The sequence below is a fragment of the Leuciscus leuciscus genome, assembly GCF_965113295.1.
Source record: "Leuciscus leuciscus genome assembly, chromosome: 11".
Lineage (NCBI taxonomy): Eukaryota > Metazoa > Chordata > Actinopteri > Cypriniformes > Leuciscidae > Leuciscus > Leuciscus leuciscus.
Genome location: NC_138735.1, coordinates 25,592,248 through 25,613,304, shown reverse-complemented (window position 1 = coordinate 25,613,304; position 21,057 = coordinate 25,592,248). Strand labels below are relative to the sequence as shown.

General features: G+C 37.0%; 1 protein-coding gene across 1 annotated transcript in view; it reads right to left on the bottom strand.

Annotated features, from left to right (window-relative positions):
* Positions 1-21,057, bottom strand: part of dpyda (dihydropyrimidine dehydrogenase a) — a 177,253-nt gene that overhangs the window by 131,646 nt on the left and 24,550 nt on the right. The window contains exons 3-4 of the mRNA XM_082183654.1: positions 16,322-16,404; positions 4,479-4,566 (exon numbers count right to left, since the gene is read on the bottom strand). Of these exons, the coding sequence (XP_082039780.1) occupies positions 4,479-4,566; positions 16,322-16,404 (171 nt within the window). The remainder of the gene's footprint in view (positions 1-4,478; positions 4,567-16,321; positions 16,405-21,057) is intronic.

Genomic DNA, 21,057 nt, shown 5'->3' with positions numbered 1-21,057 from the left:
AGAACCAACAAAATATTAACTTAATATGTTGTAGTCAACGTATGCTTTTGTTTCCTGTGAGTTTTTTGTTTTTCTATGCATTTTATTTTAAAACCTGTAACTGTAGTTATATACACACAAATAATTTTGTGTATGTGTATATATATATATATATATATATATATATATATATATATATATATATATATATATATATATATATATATATATATATATATATATATATATATATATATACATACATACATACACAGTACATGCCAAAAGTTTGGAAACATTACTATTTTTAATGTTTTTGAAAGAAGTTTCTTCTGCTCATCAAGCCTGCATTTATTTGATCAAAAATACAGATTTTTTTTTTTTATATATTGTGATATATTATTACAATTTAAAAAAATTGGTTTTCAATTTATTATACTTTAAATTATCATTTATTTCTGTGATGCAAAGCTGAATTTTCAGGATCATTACTCCAGTCTATCACATGATCCTTTAGAAATCATTCTAATATGATGATTCATTATCAAAGTTGGAAACAGTTCTGCTGCTTAATATTTTTTCATAACCTGTGATACTTTTTTAGGATACTTTGATGAATAAAAAAAAAATAATTTTTTTTTTTAAAAAGCAGCAAATGTTTTAAAAATAGAAATCTTTTGTAACAACAATATACACTACTGGTCAGTAATTTGGGGTCAGTACCGTAATTTTTTTCTTTCTTTTTTTGAAATAAATCAATACTTTTATTCAGCAAGGATGTGTTAAATTGATCAAAAGTGATAGTAAAGAAGATTTATATTATTAGAAAATATTATTATTTTTTTGAATAAATGCAGTTCTTTTTAACCTTTTATTCATCAAATATATTAGGCAGCAGAACTGTTTCCAACACATAATAAATCAGAATATTAGAATGATTTCTAAAGGATCATGTGATAGACTTGGAGTAATGATCCTGAAAACTCAGCTTTGCATCACAGAAATAAATGATAATTTAAAGTATAATAAATTGAAAACCAATTATTTTAAATTGTAATAATATATCACAATATTACATTTTTTTTTCTGTATTTTTGATCAAATAAATGCAGGCTTGATGAGCAGAAGAAACTTCTTTCAAAAACATTAAAAATAGTAATGTTTCCAAACTTATAAATATAAATATATATATATATATATATATATATATATATATATATATATATATATATATATATATATATATATATATATATATATATTAGTGCTGTTTAATCGATTAATCATGATGAATCGCATTTAACAAAAAAGTTTGTTTACATAATATATGCGTGTATAAATATTAGTATATATATATATATATATTATAACACATATATTATGTAAACAAAAATTGTTATGTTAGATGCAATTAATCATTATTAATCGATTTGACAGTACTTATATACTGTCTATATACTACCATAATATAGTATACAGTATACAGTATGTGTGTGTGTGTGTGTGTGTGTGTATCTATATATATATATATATATATATATATAGATAGATAGATATATACCGTATACTGTATACTATATTATGTTAGTCATCATGTCAGCCTGCGCAACACAGCAACGTGGATGCAGCAACTGTAACAGAAGTGCTCAGTTACTGATACCATTGTAGAAATGGTCTTTTTTGCAGACAGCCATGATTAATTTATACTGAGGTAAAAAATAAATCAAACAACAGTAAACAAAATAAAGTGAGTAATATTTAGCTGGTCATGTGATCACAACAATATCTGCCCACCCAGCCTGCTCCATCTAAAATAAAACAGCTTTTATTAGGCTACTGAAATGACTTCATTTTTTTAAACATCTTTCAAAAGTACTACTCATTTCTATCAGTGAAAGTTTTAAATAAAAAAGTTCACCTTTAACACTTCTATTCATATAAGACTTTGTGATAGTACCACAGTACTCTCTTTTCATTCTCTTCCTTCATTCTCTTGTCTAACAAGCCCATTCTGACAGTAATCACCCCCTGACTGACATGTGTCTAGTTCTGAAAAAAGCAGACAACATCTCTCTTCTTCAGACAGCCTTGAATTAAGGCCAGAAAGCCTCAATGGCACTCGCTAAATTCGCAGAATGCACGGTATGACGGAAACCTTGACAGAACAACGGCAACAGAAACACAGTGTTGTTCCAGCGACGCGCATTAAAGACATTTTGCATGGGCTTTATTCAAATGCTGATTGTACAAGTCAGTTTTCCTGCTTCAAATGAATGACTGATATTCAAATACACAGATGCAATGCATATATAAGAGCCGCTGTAGTGCAGCTTTAAAACGCTCCCACAAAAGTCAAACAAATGAGCACAAAAACTCATTATTCCCTGCGAATAATTCACGTCATCCAACAGCAGATCTCTTATTAAAAGCATAACTCAAAGTTCACCACCGCAGTTCTGCACCGGCTAGATGTCACAATTACGTCTTTTACAATGGCAATGTCTGTCATCCTGATGAAGAGCTCAGGTCTGACATCTTGTGTGATGTTTTTAGTATATGGATGGTATAATCCCTGTAGTGTGATGTATTTAGTATATTTAGTCTATGCCCATTCAAAATTTTTGTGTTTCTTAAGCTGAGTGAAACACAAGCCATTTTACTTCCGAAAAGTGACGTATTTCAGAAACAAATTTGAATATAATCCATCATGAACTGATTGGATCATGAAAAGTGGAAGAGTTTTTGGTGGATTGTGGAGACACACTTTTGTGAAACACTTTTGACCAAGATGTGGCAAATCCCAATGGTAACACTTCTTTTTCAAACTAATCTTATTTGTTATTATTAATCATTAAAGGGGCTATATGTAGAATTCAGAAACCTTTGTTATTAGCGACACCGGTGGCCATTAAGTGAACTGCGGCCAGCAACTAATTGCTCGTCCAAACGTAACGTACAAGAGACCGAATGTGATACACTGCCCACAGTGAAGTACTACTGTTTACTTGTCTTTAATAATGTTTAAAATGTATATTAGTTAGTCCAGTTGTTTTTGCTGAGGTATTTTTGTTAAAACCATTGGAAAAGTTTAGTGCTCTTTAGGCTACTGCTTTTGCTCATGGAAATAAGCTGCAACAAAACATTTTTCTACACTAATTTAAAGTGTAACCTAACTTGGCTGCCCGTTGGCTGTGTTAAATCTTGATCCTAAAGCAAAATAAGTGTATAAGCACTGTTCTAAAGTAAATAAATACATAGCGTTTCTTTACCTAAATAAACTCCATGACGAACTTGTGAGACAAAATAAGACTTGTATATGTAAGATGTGACTTATGTAGCAGCATTTGAAATCCCAGGAGTCTGTTTGAAAAAAATCTAATCATCCCAAGAGCACACTACAGAAGGAGAGAGAAAAAAAATGCATAAAGAAAATGACATTTCATTTTCATACCATATGAAATGTAAACATTAATACCATAATAAAAATGCCTTTCTCTACAGAAGTATATTTGATATGAAAGTTACATATCTTATATTAGGAACCTGTTGTACAACGTAAGGGAAATATATGAAATGTGATGAGTTAGATAATAGTTCTTTCTGTTTGCTTTGCTGTTTGTTACTGGGCTGATGTGTCCCTGATCTCGCTGCATGGCTTTCTATATCCGACTTTTAGAACCCATGAAATGAAAATAAAAGTTTTGTGGCTTTTAGCCCATGTCTGTTAGCTTTGAGGCCATCTATATGCGAGTGCACTCCTTAACATTTTAGCTTTTTCTAGATATATGCATTTAAAATGCCCTTTTTCCTCCTGAAAAATGGACCGGAAATACAGATGACTCATCCTGTGCGCAGAGGTATAATAGGAATTTATGCTCAATAAAATGCTTTTGAAAATGAAAATGACCCCCATTCCTAATGTGACCTGCAACCAACTAGCAATTGAAAGTAGCTAAACGTGTTTTTGCTAGAATACAATATAATGTAAACTAAAGCCTACTGACTATATAAAAAAATATATATATAAAAAAAAAAATCCAAAGTCTAAATAATTAAAATAATCTATTACAATTTAAAATATATATTTTTTATAATAATTAAAAAAAAACTAAAGCCCATTGGCCATTTTAAAATTGATTCATTAATGTAAAAAACTAAAAGCTATTGGCTATTTTTGATGTGTTTGAATTACTGTCGTCAAAATAAGAAGAAAATAGTGTGTCAGATAATTTCAATGCCTTTAAAACTTGTTCAAATTAAAATTAACATTAAAAATGGCATTCGAAACATATCCTTTGGGAAGTGGACCGATGAAAGTTTAGTTTCATATAAAAATGGAGTAAAATCTGCAGGTTTTGTTAACATCTAACAACACACATGGCCTAGTCTGTGAATGAGTCTGTAAGTTCTTACATTTTGAAACTTTTTATCAGAAGAATCGAGCTCAATGAGACCAGAAACATTTATTAAGAAATTCAACTTGCAGATACGCAACATACCTTGTTTGCGATACTAGTAATGAAGGCCTTTATGTTCAGATTAGTCGGGCAGCTTTTCTGACACGGTGCATCGGCGCACTTCAAACATCTGTAAGAAAACAAGATTAATGTTTGAATTACCTCACATGCAATGCATGCAAGTAAAGTTATTTACTGTACAGTAAGAACAGAACTTTGTGTCGTCGCCCCACTGGAACGCCACATTCCAGCCAATTACAAACACTCTACGGCACCCAGAGGAAATCAATCCCAAGCTTTTGTGCCGGAGGACTTTTCTCCCAGCAACTACATCTCAAAGACGCCATATTGATGACACACCAGTTTTGAATGACAAATAGGATAATTTAGAGCCGCCCCAATTAAATATTCATGCCCAATCAGAATGGATGTGGTACGTTTGGCCCCTGGATGTGAATGGCGTGTGACAGGAGAGCAGCTGACTGGGGCTGCTGGGAAACGAAAGAGGGCTGCTACTGTAGCTCACAATAATTATTTCGCATTTTACAAACACACAGCTGTTTAAAAATTCACCACACTAATGACTTCAGATGATGTATCAGTAATTTGGAAGAGTGCTTTTTCCTTTACAATGAGCGGGGGGGGGGGGGGGGTGTGGGGGGCGGAGGGGGAGACGCACACAGGGAACAGAGCAAATCGAGGCAGGGAAGGAGACGCGGAAACAAGAAGGGGGGAGAAAAGACTCCCCGTCGTCTTCGATGTGAAACGCACAACTTGCGCCACGTATGTGGAAACAAAAAGCACACAAAACACAACAGTGCTCGCACACAAAAGCAGCGCAAACGCTCATATAACACCTGCAGGTTTAGCTTCACGCGCAGCTGGATGCCCATAATAATCCCGTTTCACTATTCTCTAAGCTCAGCGCGGACTAGAGTGCACAAGGCTGCCATTAATACCACTTACCGGGGTGACAGTGGGGTAATTACTGTAGTGCAGCGGCCAGGTACCGACGCCACAGAGGACCACACAACGCTAGCGTCCCAGTCCCGCTTTTATCAACCAGGGTGGCTGATCATAATGTGACATTAGTTTTGACCTGCTTTTCTTTATTTGATCATAAATTATCCTTAGCCTTAAGGTTTAGGGATATTGCAGGAGTCTTCGTCTGGGAGAGGGTCTGGACTGGAGTGGGCTTTGACGGTGAGATGAAGGCTAGTCTCGGAGGATGCCGGGGCCTATCGCACTTCTGATCTGCACAGAGATGATTAATACAGAGAGGGGACACCGAGCAGCTGCGGGAAGACGTAAAGCCACACTCGCAGAAATATTTCTCTCGCTGCCGTTCCTCTCTGCTTATTGTGAAGGAAAAGGCACTCTTCCAAATCAGCGATATATCATCTGTTATGATCATCGCTGTGTCTCTTACAAAATATGCATGTAGAACATGAAACGGTGCAGTGGTTCATATTCAGCTTCCTGTACAATGAATACATTAGCGCAAATGTATTAAAGATCATGTATCAATGATAATAGATTTTTCTTGCTCTTCAAAAAAGAAAGTTACGTATCTATACTCTAAAGTTTATATCAACCATTTCCTTCCCAGTCCATCCAGACCATTTATTGAAACAAATAAATGGCAGTGATTACGACTTGTAATAGTTTGAAATATCATCCAAAAAAGTAACCAAATGACAATTATTCAGCTGATAAACCATAGAAAACACTGTTTCTTAAATATAGCAACTGTTTTATATTTTCACATATTTTAAAACATTTCATATTTTCCTGTGATGGCAAAGTTGAATTTTCAGCATCATTATTCCAGTCTTCAGTGTCACATGATCCTGCAGAAATCATTTTAATATGCTGATTTGCTACTCAAGAAACATTTCTTATTATTTTCGATGTTGTGCTGCTTAATATTTTGTGGAAAACGTGATACCTTTGATTTCAGAATTCTTTGATGAATAAAAAGTTAAAAAGAAGAGCACTTATTTGAAAAAATATTTTTTAACTATGTAAAAGGCTTTACTGTCACTTTTGATCAATTTAGTGCATCCCAAATAAAAGTATATTAGTATATTACCAAAATAAAAGAATATAAATATATTTGAAGACCTTGCAAAGTTGGAGTTTTGTGGCTTTTAGTTCATGTCTCTAAGTCCAATTCCCATGTGGTCTACATTTCCTTAAAGAATGCCATGAATATATGTGCATTGCACTGGCCTTTAGATATTCTGTTCTCACTGAAAAACCCTTATTAGTCGACCTGTAGTTATGACATCACAGCCACATGTAGAAATCAACACCTATTCATGATTCTGCAACTTGGCTTGCCCTAATGAGCAACAGTGTGAAATACTCCAGTGTGCTGCGATTAGCCAATCATAACAGAGGGCATTTGCATATAGAAACTTCAACAAAAACCTGCTTGTTTATTTCTAATGCCAAGTTCACACTGAACGATTTTAGGCCCGATTTTCGCTCTCTTTTCACTCGCCGACAGGTTTTGTGAGATCGCCGAAAAAATGCCCGAAATCATAGGCAAATCGGTGCTCGTTCACGTGAGTGACAATCGCAGTGTGAATGATCCGTGAGATATTTTTTGGCATGCTAAATATCTGGACATGTCGGCGAATCAAAATCCTGCAAAATATCTTCTGACTGAAAACTACATCGGCGATGACCGACAGCCAATGAGAGAGCCAGATACAGGACAGCGGGATGTTTGGGGAGGAGTTATAGACCAGAATATCAGTATTTTAATAGATATATTTACAATTATATCAAACAGAAACAAAGCACAAACATCTGCTTGACCAGCAGCACATTGCGAAATTATTGATTTACCCCCAACTCTCTTTGCAGAACACACAGTCCTTGCTCCCCTCGTCTTCACAACCATTTCCTCCTGCATAAACTGTTTATTTTTCTCCTTTTCGCTGCAAATCAGTGCAGACAATTTGGGTCGCACTCTTCTTGCAGGCTATCATTTTTAATAACAATTTCAGTCTCACGCACGCGTGATCATCCGTGATTTCCTTATCAGTTCTCGCGTGTGTTTGGTTGTGAAACGTAGTTTGCGGACCAGACAGAAGTTGTCTGGGATTCTTTCTTTTGTAAAGTCATGCAGTGTGAAACCTCCTGTCCCCGATCCATCGTGCAGTGTGAACACACCAGCAACTGAATGTTACCCCAGACAGTCACGCAGTGTGAAAAGAACGGTGGCCCGACTACTTTGAAAATCGTGCCGTGTGAACTCGGCATAAGGTTAAGAGAGGGGGTGGGAAATGGTCATGCAAAACTAAATGAAGACTGTTTTGGTGCAAAAAACCTTGACTAATATTATAAGTTGACATCAGGGGGGAAAACAAAATGCAAAAAAAATGGCCCAGAAAACAGCTGTTCCACGGCAGGTCAAAACGTATAAATACATTCATAAATATGAGACCCAACAGATCAAAATGAGAATCTGTGAGAGGGGCACCTTCAGTTGATTGCCGAGCGTTTTTGTCTCTCTTTTCAAAAACTGTGGCTCGGGGGGGGGAGAGAGGGCGAAAACGAGAAAGAGTGAGAATAAAATAACCTATTCCCTCCTCTGACACGCCGGGGCTCTGCGCTACGACTGTGGACAGGAATACCATTGTCTTTTTCATCCTCCCAAGGTAACATTAAAGACACGGCACATCCAGACACATTTTAGACCCTCATCCGTCTCCCCTGGCCAGCAGCCCAAGCGCTTAGCAAATGTCAACAGAAAATAATGCACACACGAAGGCAATCTTATTTGTTCAAGAATTGCTCTAGGTCACAGCAATTCAGCTGGGCTTTGAGAGCGGCGCTCAGGAAAAGACTGCCTAGCAGTGCAGTGCATTAGACACAGTGCTGGGGCTTTTCTGAGCTGTAACGCAATCAAATGCATACACAATTTTTCCTTTCTTTGCTTTCTGTATTTTTTATTACCCTCCCAAAAATAATCCAGTGCGTTCAAATGAAAGGAGCTGTTGATTAGCGGACCACTGCAAGCTGATTTATTCTCCCGTCTCTTTCTGCTTCCCACCTTATCGTTTTACTTGAGTAATAATCTAGCGTTTGAATGTTTTCCATGATGAGAGTATTATGGGGTTCTGGAATGTGCAGTAAGCTAATCTCCCAATTCATTGTTTTCATTATATCTGAACCAAAATGAACCCACAATGGAAAAGTACAATTCAATAAAAACCTGGGCCTCCCAGGATTTGCCATTTTAATGACTGCTTACCTTTATGAATTAGTTGTCGCCACAAATTCAGCTCTTCACTTTTTCTTGAAGAAACTAATAATTCTGTTCTTAATCTTGGGGTTGCGGCAAATTGTATCTTTTAATAAGGGTTTTTTCAGGAATACAACAAAGGATTAAAAAAAATCCCTGAATGCAGCATTGAAAGCATCAAGAGTAGAAGAAAAATGAACATAGAGAGCCAACAGCTATCTATAAAATTGGATGGATGGATGGATGGATGGATGGATATATACTGGATGAATGGAAGAACAAAGTATATGATGGATGGATGGATGGATGGATGGATGGATGGATGGATGGATGGATGGATGGATGGATGGATGGATGGATGGATGGATGGATGGATGGATGGATGGATGGATGGATGGATGGATGGATGGATGGATGGATGGATGGATGGATGGATGGATGGATGGATGGATGGATGGATGGATGGATGGATGGATGGATGGATGGATGGATGGATGGATGGATGGATGGATGGATGGATGGATGGATGGAAGAACGAAGTATATTATATACTGGGTGGATGGATGGAGGCACAAAGTATATTATATACTGGATGGATGAATGCTATTCAATTGTTTGTTTTTTTAACAGAGCCTTTTTTAACCTAGTGTTTAATTGCAGTACCCATTACGTACAAATCCAATTTGCAATCTTTTCACCATTTGTTCTCTTCTGTACTATTCTATAAAATAAAAATAAAAATAAAAATAGAAATAGAAATACTAAACTTAAAATTAAAACAAATATTAAAAGTGCTTTGTTTTACACTGTGTTAACTCCCATCCAAGGCTGAACATATGAGTATGCAGTGTTGAATCTGTCTTGCCCGATAGACGCAGCTGTGTCAGTTTGCTCGGGCATCTGGATGCAAGTTTAATGATGTCAGCAATGCAGCTCAGCTGGGGACAGGTGGGAAGAGAGCGCCAGGTGAGGTGAGATTACTCTGTGCACTGAGGGTTAGGACAGCGGCCGTCAGAACTGTCAAAACCACCCGGCCTGGGTCTGTCTGGGATCAGGGGGATAACCAACAGCTGCAAACACAGCACACTGAAAAATGAAGAGAGAGACCTGCATGGCTCTGTGTGTGTGTGTGTGCGTGCGCACAGATCTCAGCCTGAAGCATCATATGCATTTGATTGACACATCACTCAAAGCTGTCATTTCAGTAAAAGGTGTAGACCACATTCTAGATGTTCAATTTCCCTAATCCAGCTGTAGCTAATCTAGCTATAATGCCCATGCAGTTGACAAGAACACAAACCGTATACACAATTTTCAAGGATGCAACCATCAGTCAGAAATCTCCTTTTCCCCTTTGGTGTATTTAAAGTTAAACCGAATCAAATGTGTGGCTACTATGGTGATAGGAGAATGTAGGATCTGTCAAAGTGGACGAGTGAGGTTAAATGTACACGCCTGCTGCACGGTTTCACCTGTCATCTTAATTGCTTTGACACTAGTGTTTTCGACCAATTAAAGCAGACTCACAGATGGTCCGGTGAGAGCAGGCCTTTGCTCCGATAATACGGCAAAGTTTGTAATAATGAACGTCAAGATATCTGGCAACAAACAAATCACGAATATAAGTTTTACTTCGGGCTGTTGAATGCTTGATTCTGATTGACTGACAAGAATTCTAAGGTGTGCAATTATTTTATAGGAAACGCACGGCTAAAGTAGTTCCAGGCAGGTTTTGACTGCATTACAGTTCCATATCACTTAGCCAAATTTATTCAGTTATTTCAAAGTTACTTACAGCCTACAACAGCAAATTAACTAAAACCCACAAGGACATTTAAATATATATAACAAACAGTACCAAAATTACATATATATAGTTTTTTGTTTTTCTAATAATTCAACGGCCCGTCGTCAACTATTCCCTTCAACTACCTGTAAATATTTATATTTATTTATTGGCTCAATGTGTAATTAATTGCCATTGCTTTATAAAAAAAAATTTTTCGTTTGAACACTTGGGTCAACATTGTACATACTTGTTTACTACCTTAATATTCCAACATTTTCAGCAATACTACTGTATATCTATCAAAATTACATTTCTAATATCAAATCTGGTAACATTCCAAAAATATACAATTTTGAAAGGGTATAAATAATACAATAAATAATATCATGCTTGTATCATTCATGTATTTAAAATTTCAACGATTTTAGAGTACTAAATCTAGTCAAATTAAAATATAAAAATAAAAGCACTTAAAAAATTACTAAAACTTATAAGCAAAAATTGTGATTAGAAAACTGAAAAAATAGACAATAGAAAATTTTTATAAATACCATAGTACATAATACTAAAATAACACTGTTTTATTAATAAATACCATAATAGTATATAAATAATACTAAAATAACACTGTTTTTAGGTATGTTATTGGGTGGTTATCCTCAAATTCTGAGGTCTATGGGGTTGTTTTAAATTGTTTAATCATTTGTTGAGTAAAAACCTTCCATGTCTGATTCCGTAAATCCATTCATGTCCCCAACAGTGTGTGATAAGTGACACTGTGAAGATTTGTCCAGAAAAATACAGTAATAGGTATAAGCAACAACAATAGCGACACTCGTTTCAGCATTAACTGAAGATAAATTCACTATTTAGAAAAATAAAAAAGAAACCCGCAAAGGCCCTGATGTCATTTTGAAGGTGAATCTTCAGCCTTGATCCCTGCGCTCGAGGGGGTTGAATATATAAGCGCTCTCCCCTACAGTGGTGCATTGACAAAGGTCACCTCAAGTCCTCTCAAGGTCCGGACCATTTGAAATTCAATTGAAATTCATATATCTATTGGATGTGTGTGGAGATGCTTTAAGGGCAATGTTTACCCCCAGCCAAGTTCATCACTCTCTCCGGAGTGACAGAGGGGTTAACGACGCCCGGCGCGCGGCCCGGTGGACAATCAGAGCAAATCAGAGCGCAGACGGATGACGGCCGTTACATCCGTGTGAGTCATAAGCTTGCGTTTAGGGAACGGGTGGCTATCCCTCAGCGCAGTGACAGTACGGACGCGGCTCCGCTGACTGATCAGACACCGGAGAGATGGAGAGAGCTTTGAATAATATGAAGCTCTACAGGAAGCGAGGCATGACCGAGCATTCATTAGCCCCTTCACTAATGCTGCGACTGGACACCGTACCCGTGACCTTCACTGTGACCTGTAAGACCACAGCCGCAGACGGGCCGGCCTCCCCTCGACACCTGGAGTCTGAGTCGCTCAGAGGGTCTGGAAATCAGTGCCTGGAGCTTGAAAAAGGATTTAAAAAAAAGATCTTGCTTGCTTAGTTAACGGGTGCTTGCCTACAACATATTTCGCTCCTTCTCTTGCTGAGTTTACAGACACACTCTGCAGGAAGGTGCCATCTTGACAGGAAAAGGAAATAGGTGAGCGGTGAACTTTAGCTTGCTAAAACAGACAAACTCAGAGCAGAAGTTTTTTTCCTCTTTCCCACCATCTGAAATTATATTCTATATATATAATATTTTTTTTCAGTTTAACACGTAAAAAGTATTTAACGCAATTAATGCAGCATAATTTTTTTTTGCCATCATCCCTTAGCTAGTGTTACATTATATGATCACGCTCTTATTTATGCAAATGCTTTTAAACCATTCAAGCGCGATAAGACACAAAAGAGAACTCAGCCAGTACAGCATTGAGTTCTCTTTCTCACTTGAATGGACAAAAACACACAAAATTATGCCAAAATGACCATTTTGTCGAGTGTTGTAGCAGATTCAAAGTCTTTCTTGGCTCAGGTCTCAAAGAGTTTTCAGAGTCGAGGTTTCAGGTCAAAAGAATTATCTTTATTGCGTAAACAATAAAGTGAGAAACCAGCTGGTCATCTGAAGTTACAGTATCCAGCACCCATTTTTTATACCTTTTTCATATCATCAAGTCTCCAATGGATACCCTCAAATCTATCTCTTCCCCTCTGTCACACCTTTTCAAAACATCCTATTGGTCAAACATCCCAAAACCTTAACTAATGGTGTTCTGTTTCATACTGTATTTTGATACCTTGCATTTCTTATGCATACTGGGTATTTTTCCATTCTCTCATCCTTTTCGGACCTATGTGCCGCTGGCAAAACCAACAATGCAAGTTTGAGAGGTGTCGCCCCGACAAATCTCGCAAGAATCACGACTTGCTTTACGGCACGACGTCACATACATCAACAACATATGAAGCAGCCTCTATGGAAGACACTAGCACGCATTTCAGACGTGAATCATGGCAGAGTCGACGAAGAAAACAAAGAAAGCGCGGTCGAAAGAGTCAAGGAAAAGAAAACGAGAAACTATTTACAAACGTAACGTTAAATACAAGTACTCCACAGCGACTCTAGGGGTCGCTGTTTGACAAAAACGGAAACTGCATAGTGTGCCTTTAATGAATGTAGAGTTGTGAGAAAATAGGATGCACGTCTAGTCTGGCTATCACTAGGCCAAGCTAAAATTTTAAGATTGAACATTAGTCTGGGGAGTCTGCTCTGTATTTTCTACTGCACAAGAGGCGTGATCAACGGGCATAGTTCAAATGACTCTGTACGCAACTGGATAGTCCTTCAACCAATCAGACCAACGATCCAGGTGACGTACTTTGCAGTGGAAAGTCCAGGCAGGAAACGTGTCAACAAACGTGTTGGTTTGGAGCATTGATCAGCGGTTTGCAGAAGCAGCAATGGCATCTAACAATTTTTGCAGGTTGTGCAAAAAAACAAAACATGAAAGTGAGTGGTATTTACACCCACTCCAGCTATTTGTTTGCTAAACAAAAGAAGCCATTGAGCATCGTCGAGAGGTTAAAAGGAATTGGATTGGATTAAACCTGCCAATAGCACGCCAGGTGGATAAGCCAGTTTGTGATTGGTCCCCGCAGACTGGTAATGGAAGCAGGATAGAAGATTGTACAGAAAATATAACACATACAGCCTGAAGAAAAGGTTATATAACAAAAACTAGAATGTTAGGTGCGATTAATCGCAATTAATTAAGGAAATATATTCATCAAAGAATTCAGAAAAAATTTATAAAAATCACGGTTTCTACAAAAATATTAAGCAGCACAACTGTTTTCAACATCAATTATTAACAGATTAAAGATCCAGAACAGAACAGAAATATCACAGAATTAAATTACATTTTAAAATATACTAAAATAGAAGTTATTTTAAATATCTCACAATATTACAGTTTTTACTATAATTTTGATCACATAAATCGCAAACTTTTGAATGATAGTGTAAATCTAGTGGTCAAAAGGTGTGTGAACCCACGATTTGAACATTAAATTGGGCTCTTAATTTTCCCCAGCAGAAGAAAATTGAGTACATCAGGTGTGCCACACCAGAAGAACAGTTAAGCTATGTTATATTGCTTCCTTTAGCTTTGAGAGCGTAAGACGAGGATCTGCTAGTTTCCCATTTCTATCAGGAGATTAATGACATGATTGCCTAAATTTATTCTCCTGCACTTGTTTTTAGGCAAAAGGTTTATGGATATTCATTCTGAAGGTCTGCGGAGTGATTTGTGCAGTGTGAAATTGGTAAAGTGTAGCTAACCTTGTTAACTTCCTCAATTAAAGTCATGTCGCAGGCTTATTTCCGTGTGATTATACGCTGAGCGCCCTGGAACAGGCGTAATTGAGGAAAGGAACCTTTTCCATCATCACCAATCTGTGCTCACCTCAGCCACCCTGCCAGCCTACCACAGGGTCAAATATAAGCTCGGTTCGTTTTTTCTTGCATTTCTAATCATATTCTCCCTCTATTTTGTTTTTGTCTTGTTAATTAGCAGGTAAAATCGTTTTTACTTCGGCAGACTGAGGTGGGCAGCAAACGGTGAACAGCGTGACGTCAGATAAATCCCGTGAGACAAAACCACACTTCAATTTGATTTCACCTGCAAATCCTTCATAACTTAGTATACTGTTGCTTGCTTCTCATAGTTCATAAGTACTTTTAGATTGTTAAAACTTGAACTGGGGCTAGTTGTCACGCAGGAAAGAAAGTTGAGGCGCATGGACGTGAATGTATCCGTATTTACATTTGCATGTATGAGCACGCTCCCTTATATGCATGCAGTCATAACCTTTGCCATCGATTCAGCCAATTACCACAACCTGGCAATAATTCATAAGGCTGGCAACTAACGGACAATTTTCCATAAAGGGAATTTAATTAATTGCTTTTTTTGTTGCTGTTTGTGCATCCCTGATGATGTATTTATCTATGAGCCGCTTAAATATTGCTAGGAATTATGTTCATATACATGCAGTTCACTGTAATCCTCCTCGATCTCTTCTAATGAAGCTAAGCAGATTAGGGGAGATTTTTATAACGCTCACTGCGAACACCGGATTCTGTCATCTCAACACACTCCTCAATAAATCTATTCTTGCACAGTGGATCAGTGAGATGAAAGTGGATGAGAAATTAATTTAATACTCTTATTATTTTTTAAATATACAGGACTTTAATATAGTCACTTTAGAAGCTACTTTATATTCAAAGAAGTTGTAGGCTGTCCAAAGAACGAACGATGATGAACAACCTGCTCAGCTATTTTAGTGACGATGAGGTCACTGCGCTGTTTTAGAGATTCAACTCCACTACAACTACATAAATGTATCCGCTAACCATTCAGAAACATCCAGTTGCCTCCTAAAGTTGTACATTAACTTCTTCCCGAGTCTCTCCATCAGTGTGCGACTCCTGTTTGAACATGTAAGGCTGAACACAGCTACTGACAATTTCTGACATTTGACTTGACTTCTGTCCAAACGTACCGCGCCACCACCACCACCTCATGCGAGCATAAAAACTTTTTTTGCGATATATGGGAGTTTTTGCGAAATTGACATGTTTCCATTGGGCGTATTTTCAATTCGCAATTTCAATGTACGCAATTTGAAGGGTAATGGAAATGCGGCTGCTGTTTATGAATTATGGGGATTATGAAAAAGAAGTGGGTGGATTTTTACCATTATAGGCTGGTTGTTTACACATCTGTGTTCAAACACCTCATAAAAGTGAATTTTTGCATAATAGGTCCCCTTTAAGTCTTTGTTGAAGTGGCAGAAATTAATAAACTAATCATCAAAAACCAAACACCAGCATATGATCTCTAAGGTCTTCAATCAAGTGCCACAAATTACTGGACAAACGGTGCGGTATGAGTTATAGCATGAGCCAACGCTGAATACTCAGCGATATGAGTTTGTATAGAAGTATGAGCAATTATACTAGTGGTGCTGCCTTTACACTAAAGAGAAAGAGACAAGCATAAACACCACGGCCGATAACGTGCTCCAGAGAGTCAAATTAAACATTGACAGGTTAGCCGAGCGCAGTTTGTTCCGACGCCATACAGCTGATCTGGAGCCCTAAGGGACGTCTTCTCCTCGCACAAATTAATACCTTCGAGAGGCTGACTGAATGGTGGCAATAAACTCATTTGTTCCCCAAATAATGAAGAATGACTTCCCCCAATCCCCCACGACCACCGCCACCAGTACTTTGGTCCTCTCCACATCTGTGACTGTTGCCATGGTGACCTGGTCTTACCTCACCGCTTCCCGAAGTGCTCCACGCTCACTCAGAGTCGTGTGTTTGATGTCATCAAAATTGTTCTCCAGCTTCACGCAGCTCTGCAAGAGAGAGAGAGAGGGAGAGAGAAATGAGATGACAGAGGAGGCGCTGTTATTTGTTTGGATGTTTGTGTGTGCGTGGTACATCGCATTGATTGGGGCTGTTACACAGGCTTTGAACATAATCCACTCAAACTTCATCAGCGAGACTGTTCCTCCACGCTCTCATGCAGATTGTAGCGCACTGCCGTGGCTGTGCCGTGTGATTCATCGGATGTGACACGGCCAACTCCTGGGCTGGTACAAAATGTCGAAGCGTTCTGGGGCTCGGACTGCGGTTGTCATGGTAATCGACCCCTCTCTAGCCCCTGACCCCTGAAGGTAGGTGCGGAGTTTGAATCAAACGTGCCGGTATGGACAAGCAGGTAATTACAAGGAGACCCTATTTCCGCTCCCCAGTACTCCAGATTTAGACCACGTAATAAACTGACACACATGTACATAAAAACAAGCACGCAAACATGAATACTAAAAATGACCTCTGCCCTCGGCAACTGCCCGGAATCCGCCATCATGTTTGAGAGGAAGTTTTTTTTCTTTTTTTTTCTTTTCTTTTTTCTGTTATTCTGACATTTGAAGCATGTTAAGTTGCATTTTATGCATGAAAGGTGTTATTTAAATAAAATGCATTATTATTATCATTATTACTACTTCTAATAATTAGCCTACGATAGATAGATAGATAGATAGATAGATAGATAGATAGATAGATAGATAGATAGATAGATAGATAGATAGATAGATAGATAGATAGATAGATAGATAGATAGATAGATAGATAGATAGATTGGAAAAACCTACAGCAACATGTAATGCAATTTCACATGCAAACTTGACCGTGAATAATTTTTTATTCATCCAGCTCTCAGGTGACAGTTGGTCCCCACTCAGAACTTGACAGCTCACATCAATCACAACCCTTGAGGACGCTTTTCCACTCAGCGGAACGAATCCGGGGTTTCTTCTGCATTTGAACCTCTGAACATCTAAAGTCACGTGACGAAGCACACAACAGGACTACAACAACAAATGTTAGTAACACTCAGTGAATGATACAGAGGATGCTTGTTAAAGAGATAAACAGGATTTCTGTTAGAAAAGTGAAGAGCAGTGGTACAAAGTAATTAAGACAAATAAGACTTGCTGTATATCTAATTATAACTATACTTTTAACTTAAGTACATTTTCCAGTTGCATGACAGGCAGCTTAGCTTGTAAAAAACTTTTTATATAAATGAGTCTAAAATACACAGAAAATAAACATAACTAAATGTAACAAGCAGCATCTATTTGTTTGAAAATGTATTATAATTAACAATATAATATTATGCTTAATATATCACTCAAAAAAAAAGATTGCACAGGTACAAACTAAACTTCAAAGAAGTTTTTAACTAATAAATCACTTAACAAATGTAAAAAGTGTTAATATTCCTGCTATGACAACACTGAGTTTGTCAGCTCTGCCCGCTTGGGTCTCATACAGTAGCGACGGTGGCAAACTCAGTGTTTGGTAAGGCACGCAGCGGGCACGAGGAGTTTGGAATCTAATAACAGAACGTGCTCGCCATTCTGACTGACATTCAATTTACATGATTACAGACAAAGTGCAAGTCAGAGTTTTTTTTTAATTACATTTCCCTCCCTCATCTTTCCACGCTGCTCTCGTCTAACTGAGTGGCATTAACAAATGTTTTATTTTATGTTGCTCAAACAATAAAAACACAATGATATGGAAATTGATAATTATTGCACTGTCTGAGCTTGTGGGTGACAAGGAAATATTGCATCGGGAAGCAGAGATATTTGGGAAATAATGTGCGTGGGCACCGCATTCTCGGAGCGCTCTCTCTCTCTGCGAGCCAAAGTCTGTGATTTGAATAACTCAATAACAGCGCTCGCACACACATATACGGTTTACACTGCAAAAATCAAACTTCAGCTCCCTTGACAATGACGAGGGACAAAGAATAGCAAATATTCATATATGACAATCAATTTAAAGGGGTGGAGTACATTCTGCCTGAAAGTGAAGGCGAGTAGCCAGTATACAATCGCTGGGATCAGAAACCCATTAGTGCCATGATGAAAATGATCTATAATTCTACAACACCAACAAAAACGCAAACATCTAGAGAATTGAAGAGAATTTAGTTGAAATAAATAATTCAAATTTTTTTATGAAATTATATACAAAAATTATATAAAAAAAATAAATAAATTGGAATCATTTGAACAATATACAAAAACATTTGTTTGTATTTTTAAGAATGTCATATATTATTTAAGAGGACACACAATTGATCAAAAGTGACAGCAAAGACATTTATAACGTTACAAAAGATTTCTATTTTAAATAAATGCGGTTGTTTTGAACTTTCTATTTATGAAAGAATCCTGAAAAAAATGTATTACAGTTTTCAAAATCTATAATAATGTTTCTTGATCAACTCCATATACATGTTTATACATCTTCATATATATATATATATATATATATATATATATATATATATATATATATAAATGTATATATATGTATGTGTATATATATATGTATGTATTATATATATATATATATATATATATATATATATATATATATATATATATATATATATATATATGATGTATATACATATATATGAAGAGTTCAGATGCAAAAGCCTCTAAGTGCCATCTGAAATTTTCTTTCTGACATTTTATATATATGTATATGTATGTATATATGTATATATATATATAATAGAAAACAGTTATTTTAAATGAATGTAAAACATTATGTAAATTATGTTAGAATTATATATACCTAATTATTAAATTATGTAAAACAGCTTATTCAGGACAGTAGTAAAAAAATAACATGCAATTTGTATGATCCCTTCTAATTTTTTTTTTATTAGCATCTTGCATATTCTGCAAGGGGTATGTAAACTTATGAGAAGAGCTGTATAAATGCCTGTCTAATGTATGAATAGAGCTCAGAAAACTTCACACTATGCGACGACCAGATTAACAGTCCTCGAGACATATAGAAACGTTCCTTTAGTATAAGTGTGATTAATAAGACTCATTACGTATAGTGGTATGACACGCTCCTCGTCAAGTCTGTGATATGTTTTTTTAAGGATCTCTATCAATAATAGTTCTCAGCAAAAACACTTTAATAATGACAGCGTCTTCCCTCCCCTCAGACAGAAAAAAAAAGAAAAGACCCTAAAGACACTGACAAGACGACCAGCTTTATATGGAAATCTCATTAATGAAAAAGCATGACAGAAAGCAGCCCATTCTGAGCTGAAAACCATTCAGATGATTCCAGTGCTGTTGGAACGGTACACACAGCCAGCTGAGCAGGCATAACAAGCCCTTTGTGTTTTCCTTTATACATTAAGAAGCATGTAAAAGCACAAAAAAGGACTTATTAAGGGTTTCTATTAACATCAAACCCCAACATTGTAATCTCCTCCCCTTCGCCTGAATGGATTAGGCGGCGGATGCGGTTCTCTAATCCATGTAGTGGAGGCTAAATCCTGAGAGGAAAAGGAGGAAAGTGTGGCATTATGGGATGGGTGGCATTGGAGGCGGTGATGTATGCATGTTCCAGCAGATAAAACGCATTGATCACTTCACCCTTTCTTCACCCGAAACTTACAATCTAGCGCAGTGAAGTAGGGCCGATATCAGCTCAGACGGCAGCAATCGATAGCCGTGTTGATCCAATGTGGCGTGTAATTGTGCCAGGTAATTAGAGATGAGCACTTACACACACTTTAATTCACTGCTTAAGACTAAAGCCTGTGTTAAAGTAATACTTTGTGCAGCCCAATGCATATCAACACCTGCTGGCTAACATTCAATGGAGTAAAGCTAACAAAGTGTCCTTACGCAATAATGAAACTGCTAACTGACACCTCCCTGCTAGTCAGAGGATATATCATGTTTAATATAGTTATGAGGAGTTGGAATTTGGACCAATGAGAATTAACAGCATTTACAACACAATCCTTGTTTTAACATGATATCTACCATTACAGATGTGAAGATTACAGATGTAGCCTCTACATTAAAGTGTTTTGCATCATTTCGTATTGATGCCTCGATTCTTTGTTCTCTGTTGTCTTTTATGATTGTAATGATTTAATGGGTGATCAGAATATGAGTGCTGGATATCTCTTTGTCAGCTGTATCATGCAAAACAGAGAGCAGCATAATACTGTAGGAAATGAAGTATTCCTCAAATTAGACTTAAAAGGATCACCCCAAAAAAAAAAAATCATAATTTACTCGCCTTCAAGTTGTTCCAAACCTCTATGAATTTCTTTCTTCTGTTGAACACAAAAGATGATGTTTTGAGGAATATGGGTAACTAAACAGTTGATCATTGACTTGCATAGTATGGGGGAAAAATACTATGGAAGTCAACAGGGTCCATCAACTGTTTGGTTACCGGCATTCTTCAAACTTCTAATGATGTTTGTTTTTGTTTTTTTGGGTGCGCTATCCATTTAAATGACACTTGAACAATAAAGTCTAAACAATAAATAGAACGATGGATGGATGGATGGATGGATGGACGGATAGACGGACGGACGGATGGACGGACGGACGGACGGACGGACGGATGGATGGATGGATGGAACTATAGAAAGA